This window comes from Lonchura striata, chromosome 5 (genome assembly GCF_046129695.1).
Source record: "Lonchura striata isolate bLonStr1 chromosome 5, bLonStr1.mat, whole genome shotgun sequence".
NCBI lineage: Eukaryota > Metazoa > Chordata > Aves > Passeriformes > Estrildidae > Lonchura > Lonchura striata.
In genome coordinates, this window is record NC_134607.1 from 4,445,426 (window position 1) to 4,464,606 (window position 19,181).

Sequence of the window (19,181 nt, forward strand, 5' to 3'; positions counted from 1 at the left end):
GCTGTTGTCTTAAAGAACATGAGCTATTCCTTAATACATCACAGAGCTGCATGAGGCTGTCAAGGACAGAAACAGGAAATCTCAGCACTAAGTTCAACACTTCGTCCAGATGCCATCGCTGGCACCATCTATCCATGGGAGTCTGCTCCAGTTACCAAGTTTCTTATGGACAAGGTATTCACAGTGGTCACAAATCAGGATTAGACAACATCCCCATCAAGACACCATCTCTCAGTCCAGGAAATCAAAACCTGCAAGACCACCATGTGCTCATTGGACAGCTAAATTGCTCTCTTCCAGCCCTGTTAATGAATGAAGTTCAACTAAATTGAGAAAATTTCATTACGCCACTAATGGATAAAATTTGCTTTTGCTTAACATGACATTTGAATTCAGAAAAAAATCTTTGCTCTGAATTCCAACTACTGACTAACACCGCTAAGAACGTAAATAGCTAATTCCCAGATTTTCTTCTGACCTTTTCCCACAATTCCCATTAGGTTTTAAACCACAAGATTAGCAGAGCTATTGCCAAGAAAAGATTTTTACCATCCCCACCACACAACTGTAGGCAAAGTATGCAGAAATAAACACCCAAGGGCAAATTCCCTCTCACTTGGTTATTGATTTCCATGAACAACATCGCAACAAGAATGGATTTGATCCTTTGCCCTAAACAGGCATCCACGGTGTTAAGACTTCGGGTTGCTGAAGAAAGCAGATTTGCAAAGAAAAAATCAGGATGGTACTTGGTTGCCAGCTCACCACCAAATCCATTCCAAGTCAGATCCTGCCCACAGCCAGCACAGACTCCCTAAAGGAATCACAAAAAGCTTGCAGCCCTGCCAGCAGCAATGCTGCTGAAGCCTGATTTAGAAGGGGCAGTCCACCTCACGCCTCAGAAGGCTGAGGCTGAACAACATCCCTGTGGAGAAGGTTTTTGCAATGGCTCTGTCTGCTGTGGAGTCTCTGGTGGCTGCTAACACAGCTGGCTCGTGACTCAGCCACTGCCAATCCCTCGGTGCTTCAGGACACATTTAAGTCCACACTCCAGCCTTCCCCTGAGGCTCCTCTCCTCTCCCATGAGACTTCCATACTGCTGCCACTGTGGCACAGCCAGCCAGCAGTTTCAAGAAGCTTCTGGAAGGAGGGGGCTATGAGAAGGGAGACAAGACCAAGTAGACATTCCTATATGAAAAGCATTTTCTTCTGAGGCAATCAGGCTGAACTCACCATTAAACACACCAACAAATGGACACTGAGATAGCTGAGATACCACTGATTCCACTGAGAGGTGAAATCCCATTTCTTGACCCAGCAGACACAATCTTACTCCTTTCCTCCATTTTCAAATTTTGCCTCACTAGATTATCCTGCTCTTCAAAACAATTTCAGATAGAGTTAATTCATACTGTGATGAAGAGCAAAGAAACATTTATAAAAAAATCAGAAGACACAAAAATCTCAATTCCCTCACCCTTTAAAAATTCACACATGGTTCTCTCTTCCCTTCTGCCTCATTCCTTTTGTCCACATCATACCTCATGCTTTAATTAAGCAAATAAAAATATCTTAAAATAGCCATTTGCCTGGATTTTCTCATTTTGTTTCTCCTACTACTACACACACAGAGAGAAAAAAAATCTAACACTGAATTAAAATACCAGTATCTGGTCCTAATGTGTTTTCATCTGGTCCTAATGTCACCAATTTTGATAGAATTTGGTTCCAGTGACCAAATATGACCATGATTCAACCACTGTTGTATTAGTTGTATATTCACTTTGATGCCTATTCCTGCTGTGAAGCTTCATATCCTGAACTGCTAATGCAGCAACACACAGCAACTAATGGAAATCATCACCACATACCTGCCAGCTTGCAAAACTTCATGTTTCAAGGCCTAGAAGCAAAGTAAGTCTGTGCCCTTACACTCTCTGAATCTTACAGCATCTCTACAGTCCCTACTTTAAGACATTAGGTAATTCAATTATTACAATTATTTTATTATTTTATTACACCATTATACGTTGCATTATTTATTATTATATTCTGTTATTAGATATTCTATAATAGATGACATATTAATATAAAGTCTATTATTATTATTCTTATTAAGCTATTGAATAAATTAGCTATTAGGTTAATAAGATGTTTAGACACTAGACATTTGGATATTAGAATATTAGGATTCAGATATTATGACTACAGGAGCACAGAAGCTCTGGCATTCTGGGTAAGAGGTTTTCAATGAATGAGCAAAATCAGAGACAGTTTAAGAAGACTTAAGCAATACAGTTCAGAAAGACAGGCTGAGAAAAGTAACCAATTTACCTGAAGTATTAACAGCATCTGAATAATAGAGGGTGGAACTCTGGCTCTGGAACGGGATAATGCATCTTCCAGTTTGATATTGAGGGTAATTATATTCCTAAAATGCAGAAGAGCCAATTGCCGAACTGAGGGCTCCTTTCCCTTGGAAACACAAAGGAAGCAAGACAGATTATAATCAGTGTGAAAATGAATTTCAAAATCCTCTGTTCAAATTCATTCCTCCACTCCTGAGGGATTACAAGAATGGTAAAGCTAAATGAAACACAAAAAAAACATAACAAAGGACAGAGAGCAGCCCCCAAGCCTGCACAGTAAATTTGATTTGGAAGTAATGAACTCTACAGATGGTGACTGCATTTGACTGCATGGGAAGAGGATGAAGGGTTGGGGTGGGATGAGAGCTGGGTGAGATATGAATATTTTGTATTTTAACAGTTCATCACAGATTAAATTATCATGAGTTAAAAAAAAAAAAAAAAAAAGCAGGGCTGCAAATTGGTTGAATTTCCATTATTTTGTAAGATTTGGAGTACTCCCTGTTTACTTTCTCCAAATTTGGCAGGAATCCTGACTCAGTGCACCTGTGGATCCTCTCTGTACAGCTTGAGAGCCTTTACCATAAAGCAGGAGCAGAGCTGAAATTTCATATTGCATTTTCAAAGCCATCTGTCTTGGGTTCAGCAATACCTTCTCACTGGGGAAGAGTCCCAGCTGAAGAACACAACTCCAGCTCTGGCTGCAGAGAATAACAGCCCCGACTCGGGCAGAGCTGTGAAACTCTTCCTCTTTCTGGCATGAGGGGTTCCCTTGGGTATACCTGGCTGTAATATGGGAGGTTTGATATTCAACTGGTGTGGACTTATTTCTGGAATAAATAAGCCTGACCCAACCCATCCCTTTTCACTTCCTAAATTATTTAAACTGAAGTAAAGAAGGCCACAAATCTGCTTCAGTTGCTAATAAATAGAATTTACAAGAGCACAGAAGTACCAATTAGGCTTTTGGAAGAAACCTCAGAACATGAGCAGTGAGATCTATTTGAATTTACATGGGTCTTAGGATTCTTAAATCCTCAAGGTTCTTTTGGAAATTCAAGTAATTATTTTCATCTGACAGGGGATAACATGTTACTAAAATATTTTCAAAAGCCTCAGAAATACAACACAGTCTAAATTCAGACTTCATACCTTTAACTGTCTGAAGATGCAAATAGCAATATTGTTGACATTTGGGCAGTCATTTTAGGCATAAAGGCCACTTGAAAAAATGGGAGAAGGTTTCTGAAGTTTCCCCAGATATATTCAGGCACCCAGTTCCCACTACGATATGTAGGCATCTGTGATCAACTGCAAAGATCACTTGCACCTGTTTGGTACAGATTTCCTTGAGACTACAGTGATAAACAATACTCTCTGGCTATCACTACATTAGAAGATCAAGTACCTATTGTGAATTTAAAAATACTGGAGTCAAAATCTGTGTTCATCAAACTCCATTTACTTTTGCTGTCCACTTACCATAGCACAGAATTTGATCTCAGAAATACAATTCCATTTCAAAAGCAGAGATACTTCAAAGACAAGATTCACATTGCAGAGGAGGAAATGCATATATTTAAATCAACACAACTCCATTTATTTCACTGTGCAACACTTCAGTTTATCATTCATAGCCTTTTTTTTTTAGTGTGATTGGCAGATGGGCTAACCAGCCTCCCTGCACTCCACTTTTGTTTTCAAAGTTCTCCTTCATCTTTTCCACCTGAGCACTTCAAACCATTTGCATAAGTAACTTATTTTTATGACATGACTAAACAGAACAGCTGCACTGGGTTGGCCCAAATTGAGAGACTTAAGGATTGCATCAATCTGCTGATGAACCTGTAAAGTTGCTTTTTCTAGTTTTTCAAGATTCTATGATAATAGAGTAATTTTTTCACCTGCACAGGATAGAAAATTGCCTGCAGCATGGGCAGGACATCACTGAAGAAAAAATCCCAGGTTTCAGCTAAGGTATCCAGTAGCTTCTGCCCTGCAAAAACACAAAACAAACTAGTGAAGAGTTCTGGTTGTACTCAGCTAGCTGAAAAAAGTAAAATGTGCAGGAAACAATGTGAGCCTGCTACTATGTGCCAAGATGAATCATGCAGCAGCTACTATTAGTAGTATGGAAATAGTTTTCCATAGGGGCGTATCAGATAATTCAAAATTTGTGTCTTTTCAGGTGACTCATCTAAAGTTCTTAATAAAGTCAGAGTCTGAGGTCACTCAGGAAAACCCTGTGAGGAATGAAGAGTAATGGACCAGGTTATGTCTTCCTCTTGCAGTAATACTTGCTGGACAGGACTGTAGAGGAGAGGGGGAGCACAGAGCAGGTAAAATGTGGAAGCATTCAACTCCTGAATTGTTTCCATGTTGATGACTTTAAGTGCTTTCAGTGACAGATGTGGAGCATCATGCTGTACTGCAGCTGCTGGCTTGTGGAACACACCAAGGTCTTCTTTTCAGCCCCTTCAGGCAGGAGCTCTCGCTGTCCTGCACACTCATGCACCAGACTGAAAAGGGTGTTGTCCTTTTCCATTTTTAAAACATTTTTTAAAAATCTGTTTTTCATTAGTTCTAATGAAATACAGCAGGGAATGAGCTCCAAAAATTTCTAGCAGCTGTAACAGTAGTAGTAGTAGTAATAATAAAAACAATGATAGCAGCAGTAGTAATAGTAATAATAAACATGTGCTGGTTTTGGCTGGGGTAAGTTCCTTCCCAGCAGCTGGTAGGGGCTGGAACAGTGCTGGTAACACAGGGATGTTTTAGTTATTGCTGAGCAGGGTGTGCACAGAGCCAAGAACTTCTCTGCCCCTCTCCCACCCCAGCAGCGAGGGCTTGGGGGGACACAAGGAACGGGGAGGGGACATGGCTGGGACAGCTTTTCCCAGCTGGCCACAGGGACATCCCGGACCACAAGGTGCCATGGTCAGTGGACAGAGCTGAGGGGAGATGGAGGGACATTTGGAGTGACTGCCTTTGTCTCTCAAGTCACCATGATGTATCATGGAGCCTGACTTTCCTGGGATGGCTGAACACCTGCGTGCCCATGGGAAGTGAGGAATGAATGCTATTTTGCTCTGCTCGTATGCATAATTTTTGCTTAACCTATTAACTTGTCATTATTTCAACACACTTTCACCCTTACAACTCTCTGCACCATTCCACAGGGGAAAGTGAGTGAGTGGCTCCACGGGGAGGAGCTGCTGGCTGGGGTTAAATCACAAAAACAACCTTGCATTTCAACATCCAGCATTAGTGTCTGAAATACCAAAGTGCTTCCAAGATACAAATTGGATCGTGAAGGAGAAGCCCAACTACTACATCCTGAAGGCAGAATTTTAAAGAGTTAAATTTTTTTAAGATAAATTTAGTTCTAGTTCCCACAAGGTGAAGTCAAAAGCCCTTATAAATCTGGTCCTTTACAAATCTTGCTGCTAGAATGGTATGAAGTAAATTGCTCTGTTGAGGTAAACTTGCCTTTACCATAATGTACTTATTCCATCTTGTGGGCACCTTGTTTTGAGACATAATGAATTTCTGCATAGCAACTCTGAAAGGCTGCAGAGTTGAATGACTTAGGTGAGAAGGCTTTTTATTGGGGTCTGTGGAAGAATTCCTATGATTTCTTGATGATAAGCATCTTTCACAGGAAGGAATGCAACTTACATGTGCTATCAAGGACAGATCAAGGATAGATCCTTTTCTTACTGTCAGGCAAAGAGCTCTACACTTAGTGCAAGCATTTGCTGGATTCCAGGAAACTGGGTTACTCTAAATGCTCATTTTTATGAAGCACAATATAGTCAATTTTGTATGGCATAAAAATGCATTTGGTGCTTTTCACAGGGCTTCCAAAGGTTAATTGAAACTCATGAAAGAAAGATAAGAATAAATAATTAGAATTAGGAAGAAAGTCTTCCCTTTGAGGGTGGTGAGGCCCTGCCCCAGAGAAGCTGTGGCTGCCCCACCCTTGGAAGCGTCCAAGGATGGGTTGGACAGGCCTTGGAGCAACCTGGTCTAGTGGAAAGTGTGCCTGCCCATGGCAGGTAGGTGGATCAGGAGGATCTTTACGGTCCCTTCCAACCCAAACTATGCTGAGATTCTGTGATTTCCAAAACATTCTGCAGAACAAAACCCCTCCAAAGTGTGGTTTTTTTCTCTTGTTAAAACTTCAACACCAAGCCTCAAACCATGGGAAGAGGACAACCTGAGATTTGAGGGCAGGACTGCTGCTTCTGCAGAGCCAGGAAGCAAGCCCTGCTCAGAATGGGAGCCTCAGGACTTCCATGCTCCCAGCTCTGGCCTGGGTGTTTTGAGATCCACAGGGACCCTGACAACAGGATGGACTCTGGAGCAGGGCTGCATCTGCTGCCAAGAAACACAAATACCAGCCTTGGAAACTCAAATCCACCAGCAGCTCCCCAGGAAAGCTGTGTTCCACCTCTGAAACAGATGCCTGAATTACTGCTACCCTCCTGTGACTTGCCAGTCACAGATAACAGAGATAACATTTTTGATAACAGACTTGGAAAAAACATGACCAGTTTAATTCTCACCTTACCAGAATTTCTGACCATACCTTAAGGGGTAACCACAAAATTATATACTAAATCAAAAACCAAAATGAGTTTAAAATCAGCAGCTTGTTGAAATTTGGTATTTCCTAAACACGGTCCTATATTTGAAAGCCCTTTAGTGGTCTCACATTTTAGGTTTTCATCTAAGCTTTGCTCTCAAACACCACATACAGTATTTTTAATTTTCAAGCTAGTAATATTAGGAAAAAAAAAAAAAGGATTGGATGTAGGTAGGTTTGTATCTCATTTGCCGATTCACTTATAAAACAACTTCCTTTGTGATTTACAAAGCAGCTATGAAGGCCTTGCAATCCCTATAGCTCCCCTTGTACTCTCCAAGCTGTTATTTTATATAACTGTGGAATTTGGTGTTCAGCTTAAGGACTTTGGGTACTTCTTTTGTGGGCTTTGGGGGTTTTAATGTGATATTGGTTCTCTTTTTGTGAGGTTCAGGACTACTGTCTTTTTATCAGAAAAGCTTGATTCCCTAACACCACCTTAATCTGACCAACTGTACTGGCAGTAATGAAAGGTCACATCCAAGATTTACAGACAGCTGAAAAACAGCTATCTCCAAGCTTCTGCTTAAGCAGTATATTTAGACTAAGTGACATTATAAAAGGGAAGATGCATTTCTTTGAAACTGCCTTCACTACCCAAAGATCTTTAGAATATTTACATGGGCAATAATTCTTGAAGCTATTATGAAACCATTTAACCATCTGAAGTACAGAATCACAGATTAGGTTGGAAAAGACCTCCAAGATATCAAATCCAGCCTCAGAGGTACCAAGGCCACCTCTAAGCCATGTCCCCAGGTGCCACGCCTACACGACTTTTAAATATCTCCAGGGTTAATGACTCCACCACTGTGCTGGGCAGCCATTCCAATGCCTGAACAACTCCTTTGGTGAAGGAATTTTTCCCTAAACTGCAATCTAGACCTCCCCTGGCACAACTTGCATGCCTAATCTAGGACAAGACAGCATATTTAACAACACATCTAAATGCCACATAATAGCATAAGACAAAATATTGGTGATTATAAAGCAACACACTGGGTGGAAGTTTATCCTTGATATTACTTCCAGAGGTGGCACCTCCAGAAGGTGTAGACAGTTGAATGAAGCCTTGCTTTTAAAACAAGACACACAGTGCCTGACCTCATTTATGTCAGCGTGACTCCAGACTAACTCTTAAAACAAGGCTACAGCGTTATTTTGGACTTGGATACTTAAACTAACTGGGATCTTCATGCTTAGTTTTTTGTTTATTACATATCTCAGTCTGTTTTCACTCTTCCTGAGCAGGATGTAACTGAAGGAGGAGGAAGTGTCCTTGCTGGAGGCAATCCTTCCCTGACTCCCTCAGTGTTGCCCTAGGCAATCACCTCCCCTTTGTGAAAGTTAATGAGAGCACAAAGGCAGCACCCAACAACAGACTGCAGGAATGGATTGAGACATGCTAATCCACAGTCCCAGGAAGACAGTGGAAAGCATGCCAGTGCCACCAGAGTGCATTTGCTAAAACACCCGTGACATACATAGCCATGCTAAAATCCAAGTTACCTTCATAAAACCGGATCTTGTCCCTTAGGATCACCATGCCTTTCGTGAGCAGCTGATTCTGTAAATAAAATATAGACTACATTTACTCAGCTCTGTACCTCCCTACATATAGTCATGCTATTTCACATTTTGTTCAATCTTTAGACAGTGAAGGGGGTCTTTTATTTTAAAAATTAATCATCAAAGAACTCTTGCTGTGTCCATTTTATTTAACTCACTTGGGACACTTGTGAAATGATGCTATAGTCACCTGCTGTTTTTAGGAAAAAAGATGTATTTTGTGCAATATGAAGTGTTTCTTGAACTTCAAATGACTGACCTACAAAACATGTGCTTAGAGAAGCAGAAAGAAGATTACTTCAACAGAAGTGATACTTACTTCCAAAAGTTTTTCCTAGCAACTATACTGCAATGAACTTCACTAGTTTACTCAAGGACTTCAATTTTAAGCTAAAAACCAATGTCTGAAACCTCAAGACAGCCAGCAGTGACCTACAGAAACACTGTGCCAGGTTGGGCTTTCCCTGTCTAACTATATGTATGTATATAAAATCCCAATCTCATTAATCCTTTAATTTCAAAACCACAGAGAAGTCAGTGGACATCTCTGAATGGCTTCAAGGGTCTCCAGATCATCATTTAGAGTGGGCAAAATTATTTTTCTCGGTAGCATAAAACAGAATTGGATTTAAATAAAGAAAACACAGGCCTACCTGCAGATACTCAGTGAAAAATGATCCCAGTTCTGTTTTCAATAACTGCCTGTATTAAAAAGAACAAGAAAAGAATCTCTGTAATCAGCAAATCACATTAGCTGTGCACTGCATGAATGAGGGGAAGTCACTAATAGCAAATTGCTTTAGTATGAGCACAGAGACTGCCACTAACGACTAACTACAAAGAGAGCAAAGAGGGTCAATAATACCAAGACTCAAACCAGCATTTTTCTGTGCTGAAAAATAATTGCTAGCATTTTAGATTCCTCAATTGCACATTTGAAAGGAAAATAAGATCCCATGAAAAGAGGATGCTTTCCATCCTACATCCACTCAGGAGAGTAGACAGCTGAAGTTTCATGTGGTTTCAAGGAAAAGACAGGGAGGAATTTAACAGTGTAGCTCTGCCTTTCATGATCCCTCTACACTAACACCCACAAAGCAACCTCAGAGAGCAACTCTCATGAAAACTCCCACACAAAACAAAACTCTCACAAACTCTCCAATTCAGAAACTGAATTCAGCTCGGTCCATAAGCTTGTTTGAATCCAGGTAAAATTCGCCACATAGCTAAAAAGGTGTGTTATTTAAATCTCACACTGGATCCTGGGTGCTAGATAACTCTTCTCTTCAGTCAGGTCACTATTCAGATGCATAAACAACAGCTCAGACCTCACAGAAATGCAGCCCCAGCTGGGTTTTCTGAACACATCTGAATCTCTTGAAAGCCTGTCTGTGTGACCATGTCAGGTCCAGTGAAGAAGTGATGTCAAATGTGACTTAAAATCTAAACACTCACTTCAATTAGGGTAATTATGTGAATGATACATTCAATAGCATGTCATCCATCCCTTTGTGTTATATCTTTAACTGACAACTGATAAATCAAATTATTTAACTAGCAAACAATGAGACACCAAACCAAACCCAGCATATCCCTATATTCCACTAAAGTCTACAGAGACTTTCCCTCAACAGTAATACTGAAAGCCCTGGACAGGGGCTAAAACCCACCTCACTCAAAGGCTGCTCAAGTTCCAGTGCCTTGAGAGAAGTCAAGGAGAACAAGGTTGTGACAGCAAATTGCAGTGTGTTCACTCCAAGTGGAGATTTACTTCCAGTGAGGTGACTTTTTTCTAGATCACAAGTGATGACACCAAAGGCTCATCATACTTTGAACATGGAGAGACAGACCATTTTTAGGCTGAACTAAGAAGAAAGCTGCAGATTTGAATTTTCCTATGACAGTGACAATTTATTCTCATGTATCTCTTTGTGCCACCATTTCAAGAAAATCCTGGTACTTTATGCTTAATTTTCTACCCTCTCCTCAGGCTAGCAGCTCCAGATGGATTCCTCACAGTCTGGACGAGGTGATGTGCAACTACCTTCTCTTTTAGTATTTAGGTTCTACAGCTTGTAGGTAGTTATGTGCACTGGACTGCACCACACCAGGCCTACATTAACATCTCTGTTTACAGGGCAGAAGAACTGACATCACAATTCATGCAGCTTGCTTTTTGAATCCCTAATAATACAGATACTTCAAGCTATTAAATTAATTTCTAGTGAAACAGTGAGGCCCTCAGGCCAGATCAGAACACTGGTGCTTGATATTATTTGTATATATTAATTTAAAAGAGATCCACAAAAAGTGGATCCAAGACATTGCTTGCAATTTCTTTTTCATGCTTGCTTAATATCCCTCAACAAAAACCAGTTAGGCTGTCAGATCCTAGATAATTTCAAGTACTGACCAACCTTATCTAGAGACATGTGGACATCACAGTGGAATCCAGGTAAAAATCTGACTAAACCTAAAAGAGATCCCTGACCAGAGAGCAGATCTTATTTCAAGTACACCTGGTTTTACAAGCAGGCATTTTGCACTCATAAAGCTTCTGTATCACTGATATCAGGTCTTCATTGCCTGTTTAACAACTTAATAAATTAAGATGAAAATATAAATTCCCTTAGAATGTGCTAAAATAGCTCCTGAGTTTTTCTTTTCCCTGATACTGCTTCCTTGGTTCATTTTAAAATTAACTCTTGCAGCATTAGTCAGAATGGAAAGTGTAACACTGCATAATAGATGTTAAATAAAGTTAAATAAAACAAACAAGTGATTTTACTGGGTTTGAACTCTGGCTGCAAAAGAGGAAATGCCACTAAAAATGTGCTTTGTTTGCATCACATCAGTATCCTGAAACTCAGAAAAGAGGCAGCTATAAATATGCATTAGCTTTAATACAGGACATCCAGCTTCCACTGTGTTTCCCTTTGCTTCTTTTTCTTCTTTGTTTGAAAAGTGGTCAAAATAAACACTTTGAAATGACACATGGTACACGAAATGAAAAGAGAAAACACTATTTGTTTATTAATATTGCAGACATGGACCATGAGAAAACCAAACAGTCCATATATGCAGGGAGATTTTTATTACTGGACTTTGGACTCAATCTCCTAATAAATCACTCAGTGAGGGCCCAGAAGGAGGAATGCACAGGTCACACACTAGTGACACTCCAGTTGCTGGGACTTCACTGTGCTTCAGCAGCTTCAGCAGAGGAATTCAGGAGTTCCAGCAGTGGGAGAGGGACTCGACTCCCACACTGCTTTTATTGCAACAGGGATTCTGAGGGCTGGGCATGTGATTCTATAGCTAAGGCCACTTTGGAATGCCACAGGAATGCAAGAATGGTGTCAAAAGGCATCGGTGTAAACAAGTGGCAGCTCTTATGAACCAAACTTAAAAGAAAAGTAGATGGTGCTGTACAGATTTGTACCCACCAAAGTTTCCTTAAAAAATCAGAGTTCAAAACCTCGAGATGTGTGTTCAGAAGAAGATTTATGGGGTTTTTTTGCATGTATGTGACACATGGTAGCTGAATATACGTGACATTCCCAAGTCAAAACAACGGTGTGCAAATATTGTTCAAATATTTACACTTGATCTGTCAGTCAACTCGGATATTCAGGGGTTTATTATAAAAAATATTCCAGATTCTGCTCCAATTAAAGTAGTAAAGTAAAAAAACTTTTTTTAATGTCCTGTAACTAATCAAAAAAGTAACTAACTAATTTTAACCATTTACCTGAACACTTCCACTCTTGAATTCTGCCCAGTGGAAATAACGGACTTGCATCTCATTTTGTACTCGTGGGAAAATGCATCTAAAACAATCATAAGGCAAGTATACACTTGTTCCCCTTCTGAGTCATGTTTATGAATCAGGTATTTTTATAGTTAATAATTACATTAACTTAATAAATGTTATTTTGAAATAAATAACAAAAGCAATAAGACAGGTATTTTTGGCACGTGTCAAATTGGCAATTTCATCATCAGCTCAGGTATGAGGCACCAAGCATTCTCCCTGAAGTGAGCTATCAGCTGAGATACCAACAAAGCAGCATAATCCCTACGCAAACAAAAAGAAATGGGCCTATCAAGTGGCTGCAAAGCCCTCCATAAACTGGGGAAAAAAAAATCAGTGTAATTCTAGTCACCTTGCATGCTCAGCCACATGAGATGCTGCAATGAATTCAACTCAACTCTATTACCAAGCATCATCATGGTGCAGAGTTTACAGCCAAGTAAATTAAAGCAAAATTTGGGTACATTTCTATCTAATTGTTGGTTCATACCAGATTATATTTGTCTGACACATCAGCAGCAAATTTCTTCTCTTCTGTCCCTCACCAGCAGATGAACATAGTAAGGGAAATGCACTGGGCCAAGAAACCTCAGTCCAGAAGTACCTTTTTTTGTCATTCAGATAAAGCTGAAAAGTCCTAAAGGCACAACAACACTGATTAACCATTATTCCATTAACTAACTCAACATGATTGATGGATCATGCTAACTGACAGACATCCTAGAAAAGCATGTCATTTTCTCACCTGCAATATAAGAAATAGCTGAAGAGTAAGTTTATTTTAACTCCAAGAGCAAACACAGGTCCAATATCATCTGCCTAGACTTTTCTGAATATATTTTCACAATTAGAGGAACCAGACTGGGCCAACTGTTCAAGACTGGGACTCAGACAGGGACAGATAAACCCAGAATATCTACATATTCTGGAGAATATACTGGAGAGTCTGACTCCAGTGCCCAGGCAGAGTAGCAATAAGCAGTAAGGGAAAGGGAATAACCAAGGATCATATCTGAAGATAGCTAGGGAATGTAATAAGGTGTCTGTCTTTTGTAAGTGCAGATTCTTTTCCACCATTTATTTTATAAAACATTGGACAAATTTCTGTAAGGAAATCTGCTACCTTGCCCTTGCCAGTGACAGGGTTTGGTAAGTAATAAAAAGTGCTGGAAAAGTAGTAAAACATGAAGTGCTGTAAATCCAGGTATCAGCTTATATCTTGGTAAGTTTTCTTTTCAACTGTAACTTAAATAACTCAAACGGTAGGATTTTCACTTTTTTTTAAAGGGAAGAAAGTTCCCATCACACATCTCACTGGCCTACAGTTAGTCTGTTGCAGACAGTATCATCAGAATATGGGGAAAAAAGTTGTTAACATGAACAGTGTTACCCAGGCCGTGGTGTTTAACAGGACAGCTTTGTCACTTCACACAGGTTCATGCTGTGTGGAAGGAGCAGTAGATCTAAAGGACCAGCAGGCAGGACATCCTTCCTTGCCATGTCTCACTGAGTGCTTGCAGGCTTTACCTCCTCCAGTGGATGCAAGGGAAGCACCTCAGTATTGCAAATGCAGGTGAACGCGGTGGGAAGAAATGCTGATGTCTGACTCTGGTTTAGAAGGCTGAATGATTTCTCTATTATAACTATACTATAATACATTCATATACTATTTAAAGGAGATACTAAAACTACAAACCTACTTTTTCTAACTACCATATCTAACTCACAACTCCTGGCCCTCTCTGAGAGTCCAGCCCCAGGTGGGTTGGATTGGCCATCAGGCTCAAACAATCCTCACCTGAATCCAACCAAGCACTCACCCCAGGTAAACAATTCTCCAAACACATTCCACATAGGAAAAACAAAGAGCAGAAATATGAATTGTTTTCTCTTTCTTCTCTCTGTGCACCTCTATGAAAAATCCTGAGAGAGAGAAGAATGTACCTGCTACACCTAAGAGTGGCACCTCTGGAAATGGCATTAGCTCTGCCGTGGAGTAGGGCTGCATCACTAGAGAGGTCCAGGTTTTTTCCCTTCCCTAGTTTTACACCAGCACATCAAGAGGGATTCTGAAATAAGCCCTCCTGCTCAGGGCTGAATTCCTCCTGTAGAAGGAGGGCTCAGCTGTCTCCCACAGAGAGGTGCTGACACACAGCAGTGATTACTGAGGCAAAATGGGCTGTGCTGGTCAGAACTGCCACTGGGAGAAAAACTAGGGCTCTGCAGAAGGTGTGAGGTGTGAGGGCTGGCACACAGACCCGAGCAGCTGGCTGAGAACACTCACTTACCTGACTCCTTCATTGAGGTTGTACAGCTCGTGGTCTGGGAGACCCTTACGCTGGAACACTGCTATCACTCCATTGTGGATACTGAAAGAGGACAGGAAGAGTCATTAGTGCCCAGCAAGATTGGAGAAGGGCATCACCTCCACAATTATCCTAACATTTCTGTCTAGACACTTCAGGACCTTTTAAAAGTCATAGATGACTTCCGATACTCCACCCATCCCAGATGCCTAAAAGGAAATTACGGCCTAGAAAATTGGTAACATCTTTGAAAAACAGTTCCTTTTGATTTGTTCCAGCTCAGTGACTTCAACAGCTGCACATCTGAAATCAGTAATTTCAAAAACTAAGGCCAGTATTTTTAAGTACTTCAAGTATGTAAACTATAGCTTTTAATACACTCACATATTAAATATACTTGAAGCATTTAACATTATAGTTTTTATCTCTATGGCTCAGTACAGAGACAATTAACAGCTTCCATTGCACTGGAGTCTGTGCACGGCAGCAGCAATCAGCTTTAGAACTCTGGAAAGCAGGACAAGGACCAGAGCTGCCCATCCCATATGTATGAGGGTGTGGGGCTGTTGTGCCTTGTGAAGAAGAGCTAAAGGTGGTTGGTATCTGGTATAAGGTCTACAGGGGATTCCTGCTGGTGGAAGAAGAGCTTATCATAGAATCACAGGATGTCCTGGGCTGGAAACGACCTAAAGATCATCCTGTTCCACCAGCTGCCATGGGCAGAGAGACCTTCCATTAGAGCAGATTACTCCAAGTCCCATCCAACCTGGCTTTGAATGTTTCCAGGGATGGGGCAGCCACAGCTTCTCTGGGAACTCCGTGCCAGGGTCTCACCATCCTCACAGGGAGGAATTCTTTTGTGATATCCAATCTAAACCTGCTCTCTGTCAGTCTGAAGACATTCCTCCTTTTCCTGTCACCACATGTCCTTGTAAAATCTCTCTCCTCCTTTCTTGTAGGCTCTCTTAAGGTGCTGAAGACTTGGTAAGCTCTGGCCTGACACAGGGTCAGATCCAGCTGCACAGGGCTGCTCCCACTGCAAGGAGATGGCATTGCAGGAACTGTGCCAGGAGCAGCAGAAACTGCCTTGGGAATGCCAGTGTCCACGTTAGACTTTCCCAGGCCCATGATAAAACAGCTCCTTTCAGTGCTGGCTGGGAACAGAGGACTGGCTGGAAGGCAAACTCCACTGTTCACGGAGAGACTCAAAATGCAGGCACACAACAGCAAAGAGATGCACTATCAGAAAAGCTCAGCCACCTTCACTGAAGGAAAAAGGAAACTAAAAGTGGCAGGTGAAGGGTCTGACTTGCTGTGGAGAAATACAGATGCAGACAGAAATAAGAACCATTATCCTCTTCTCTCTTTTGCTCCTTTGAAGATGTTTCCAAGGCCTTACACATGACTGCTGCCACAACAGTCCCTCTTTCCCCCCTCCACCCACAAGCCCAGACATACATCCACGATCTAACCCAGATTATTTTGGCTGGCTCATACAGACACACTCAATTTATGATTACTTGAAAATCAGCAGATAAATGTCTCTGGTATAGAGTGAAGTGACTTGCTTATTGTAATATTATGAGTAATATGGGAAATAAGATCAATGTAGTGAATAAAACAAGAAGTCTTTACATGCTCTTCTGATTCAGAAAGGAACTTTGCAATGTTCCCTGCCAGACTTCTGCAGAGAAGAATGACCGAATATCTCTCCTAAAAGGCAACGTGCTCTCTCTCTTTCTCTCTGACACCCCTTTCTAAATGAGGGAGAGGTCTTCTCTCTCCAGCTTAACAGGTCTGTTATTATTCCTCAAAGAAATAAGAGAGAGAAAGCTTTTTAAACTAGAATTAAAGGAGACAGGTTGTGAGCATTTAACTTGTCTCTATAGTAGAACGGCATCTACATAAAACATCCTAGCAGTGACTTTTAATCTGCCTGGGATCTCCCTTGTAGTGTGGGACAAAATCCTTGACTGGGAAACAAATCTTGGCCTCTTTAAGTTGACCACCTGCCTTTCCTTCCCATCACAGGCAGCAGTGCTTGTATGGACGGTGCAGGATATAGGCCCTGTCTGCAGGTTACATGGGATGCTGTTGGTGGCCTCAGCTGGTGTAAGGATAATGAAAAGTTTGCATAAATCTTCTTAGTTACCTTAAGCTAATGAAAAAAACAAACCCAGACCTTGATTAAATCAATGGGTATCTATGACAAGCGATTGCTTAAAAAGAATTGGTCAGAATGGTTCAACCTTTTGATGTAAAGAAAATCTGAGCTGTTGCTTCACACACAGAAGTCCTGCAAGATGCTTGAGGTGGGTGGATCACTTTACCTGTGCCTGCAACCAGCTTTCATTGAGGCTTAAGTCAGTGATGTACATAATTAAACTTATATTGCAATAGTTCACCTGAACTGAAAATGCCTTGTAAACTCCCTTCTGTAACTCTTTTATAACATGAGAGTTAATAATGGGTCCCCTCATGCACTATACTGTGAACATCTTCTCTGTATTTGCTTTGTGTGTAAGTGTGTGCACAGGAACATGGTACTGCAGGAAACAAAAAAAGAGTCCAATTGAGCCCAAAAAACTCCACAGAGCAGGCTCGCTGGAGAAAGGGAAATCAGGCTGTGAAAACTGAAGAACAGGTTTTTTGGGGGGTTGCCTTTAGACAATGACAACAAAATATCAGATGGCTCCAGCAACAAGCCATCCATTTATCTATCTATCCCATCAGTAGCTATTGTACTTATCCATCCCACAGTAGCTACAGATTGCCAAAGAAAATTACCAACTACCAAGGTAGCACTCACAGCCACAAAAATCAACTCAGCAGCCTAAGAAACTTCATCTCCTTCAAAAGACAACTCATTCCTCATTTGACTGAACCTCCAGAGGATGAGATGGCTCCAGCTGACCAAAATGTGGTGAATGGCAGGTCCAGCACACACAGCAGACTTTCCCCACCATTAGCTTCACCACGAAGGGAACTGGAAGGTAAAAATCCCTGGAGCACAGAGCTGGATGCTTGCTGATGGCACCCCCAACCAGCCCAACAGGTGCAGGGTCAAGGTGGGCACGGTGGGATGGATTATTCTGATTTTTGCATAGTATCAATCTATTATAGGCTACTGCCTACAGAGCTCAACACCACCAAAACATACATTTCTCCTGAGTTGCTGTTTGTCCATCCAGACACCACTGGGGTGGGAGGCTGACTCCCTCCAGTACCACCCACAACTGTTCTTTTACTGACATCTGGAAGCCAAGAAGGAAAAACTATTGCGATTAAGTTTTCTGCCAGGTCAGAATCAGTTTGGCCACAGAGATGAGGAACAACTCCAAAGCTGTACTTGCAAGTCTTTTAAGTCCTGATCTTCTGTGTGTTTCAACCGTGGCCATGCCCCTGCCAGCTTGGCATTTCCTGGCAAAGCAGCAGGACTGGCCAGTGTCAATATCCATAAACATCACACTGATAATTTTAGTTCTCTAAAGCAGCCACTGCCTTTGTGTGCAAACAGCATAGATGAAAACACTGCTGTGATTTTTATGTAGTATTTGCAAATGTGCCCTTCCCAGAGCTCCAGGAAAAGTCCAGAAGAAAAAACAATACTGTGTGACTAATCACACTCTCTGACTACCAGGCAGTTAAAGACACTATTATCACTTTCAAAAGGGACTAAATTAGTTAGGGCAAATTTCTTCTGCACAGTTACATGAACAGCTAATTAACAATAATTAACCTGATATACTTACATCAAAACTTTCTTGAAGACACCCTTGCTTGAGAGTAAAACATGATTTTGCTGAATTAGCATAATCCAATTGGGAAGAGCCCATTTTCAGCACAGCTTCAGTCCAGCTGCAACTCTACCAGCTTTCCATGAGGCCTTGACCCTTCCAACACAAGCCTGCAGATACTATTTACTTATGTTCCTGGAACTTCTACCCAAAGTAAAGGCAACTTGCAAAGAGGGATAACCTGCAATTAAGCACTTGGTCATACAAATGAAAATGAGCTGCTCTGAAAAAGTCCCTCTTCAAAAGAGTTTGGAGCATCGGTTCACTCACCTCACCAACTATGAACACTGCTCTTGCACAGCAAGAAATTGAGACAGACAAGTGAGAGGACTTCCCAGAGGTGTTACTAAGAGTTAACATCTCTACAGACTAGAGGACGAAGACAACGGGCTTCCTGTATTCAAGGAAGCAGAAATTATTCTGGAGGGCTACGGGGAGCAGCAATTCCCAAAACTACCACCACCACCTCCTGTTACTGTAGTCGTGGCTGGAAAATGCTCCATGGAGAGCAGTGGTGGCTGGGCCAGAGGGAAGTCTCCACTAGCCCTGTTCTCCCTCCCACCTTACAGTGAGATTCTGTCTGCCCCCAAGCATACAGAGTGCTGAACACTCCACAGAGGGCTTCAAATAAAAGGTCAGGAAAAAAAAAAAAAAAAAAAAAAAAAACCAAAGGTGATC

At 41.3% G+C, this 19,181-nt stretch overlaps 1 protein-coding gene across 6 annotated transcripts in view; it reads right to left on the minus strand.

Annotated features, from left to right (window-relative positions):
- The window catches only part of PRR5 (proline rich 5), a 91,607-nt gene that overhangs the window by 16,270 nt on the left and 56,156 nt on the right, over positions 1-19,181 (minus strand). For all 6 annotated transcript variants that reach the window (XM_077783209.1, XM_021529971.3, XM_077783210.1 and 3 more), the window contains 5 exons: positions 14,689-14,769; positions 9,240-9,288; positions 8,527-8,584; positions 4,274-4,365; positions 2,335-2,475 (listed from right to left, as the gene is read on the minus strand). In XM_077783209.1, the coding sequence (XP_077639335.1) occupies positions 2,335-2,475; positions 4,274-4,365; positions 8,527-8,584; positions 9,240-9,288; positions 14,689-14,769 (421 nt within the window). The remainder of the gene's footprint in view (positions 1-2,334; positions 2,476-4,273; positions 4,366-8,526; positions 8,585-9,239; positions 9,289-14,688; positions 14,770-19,181) is intronic.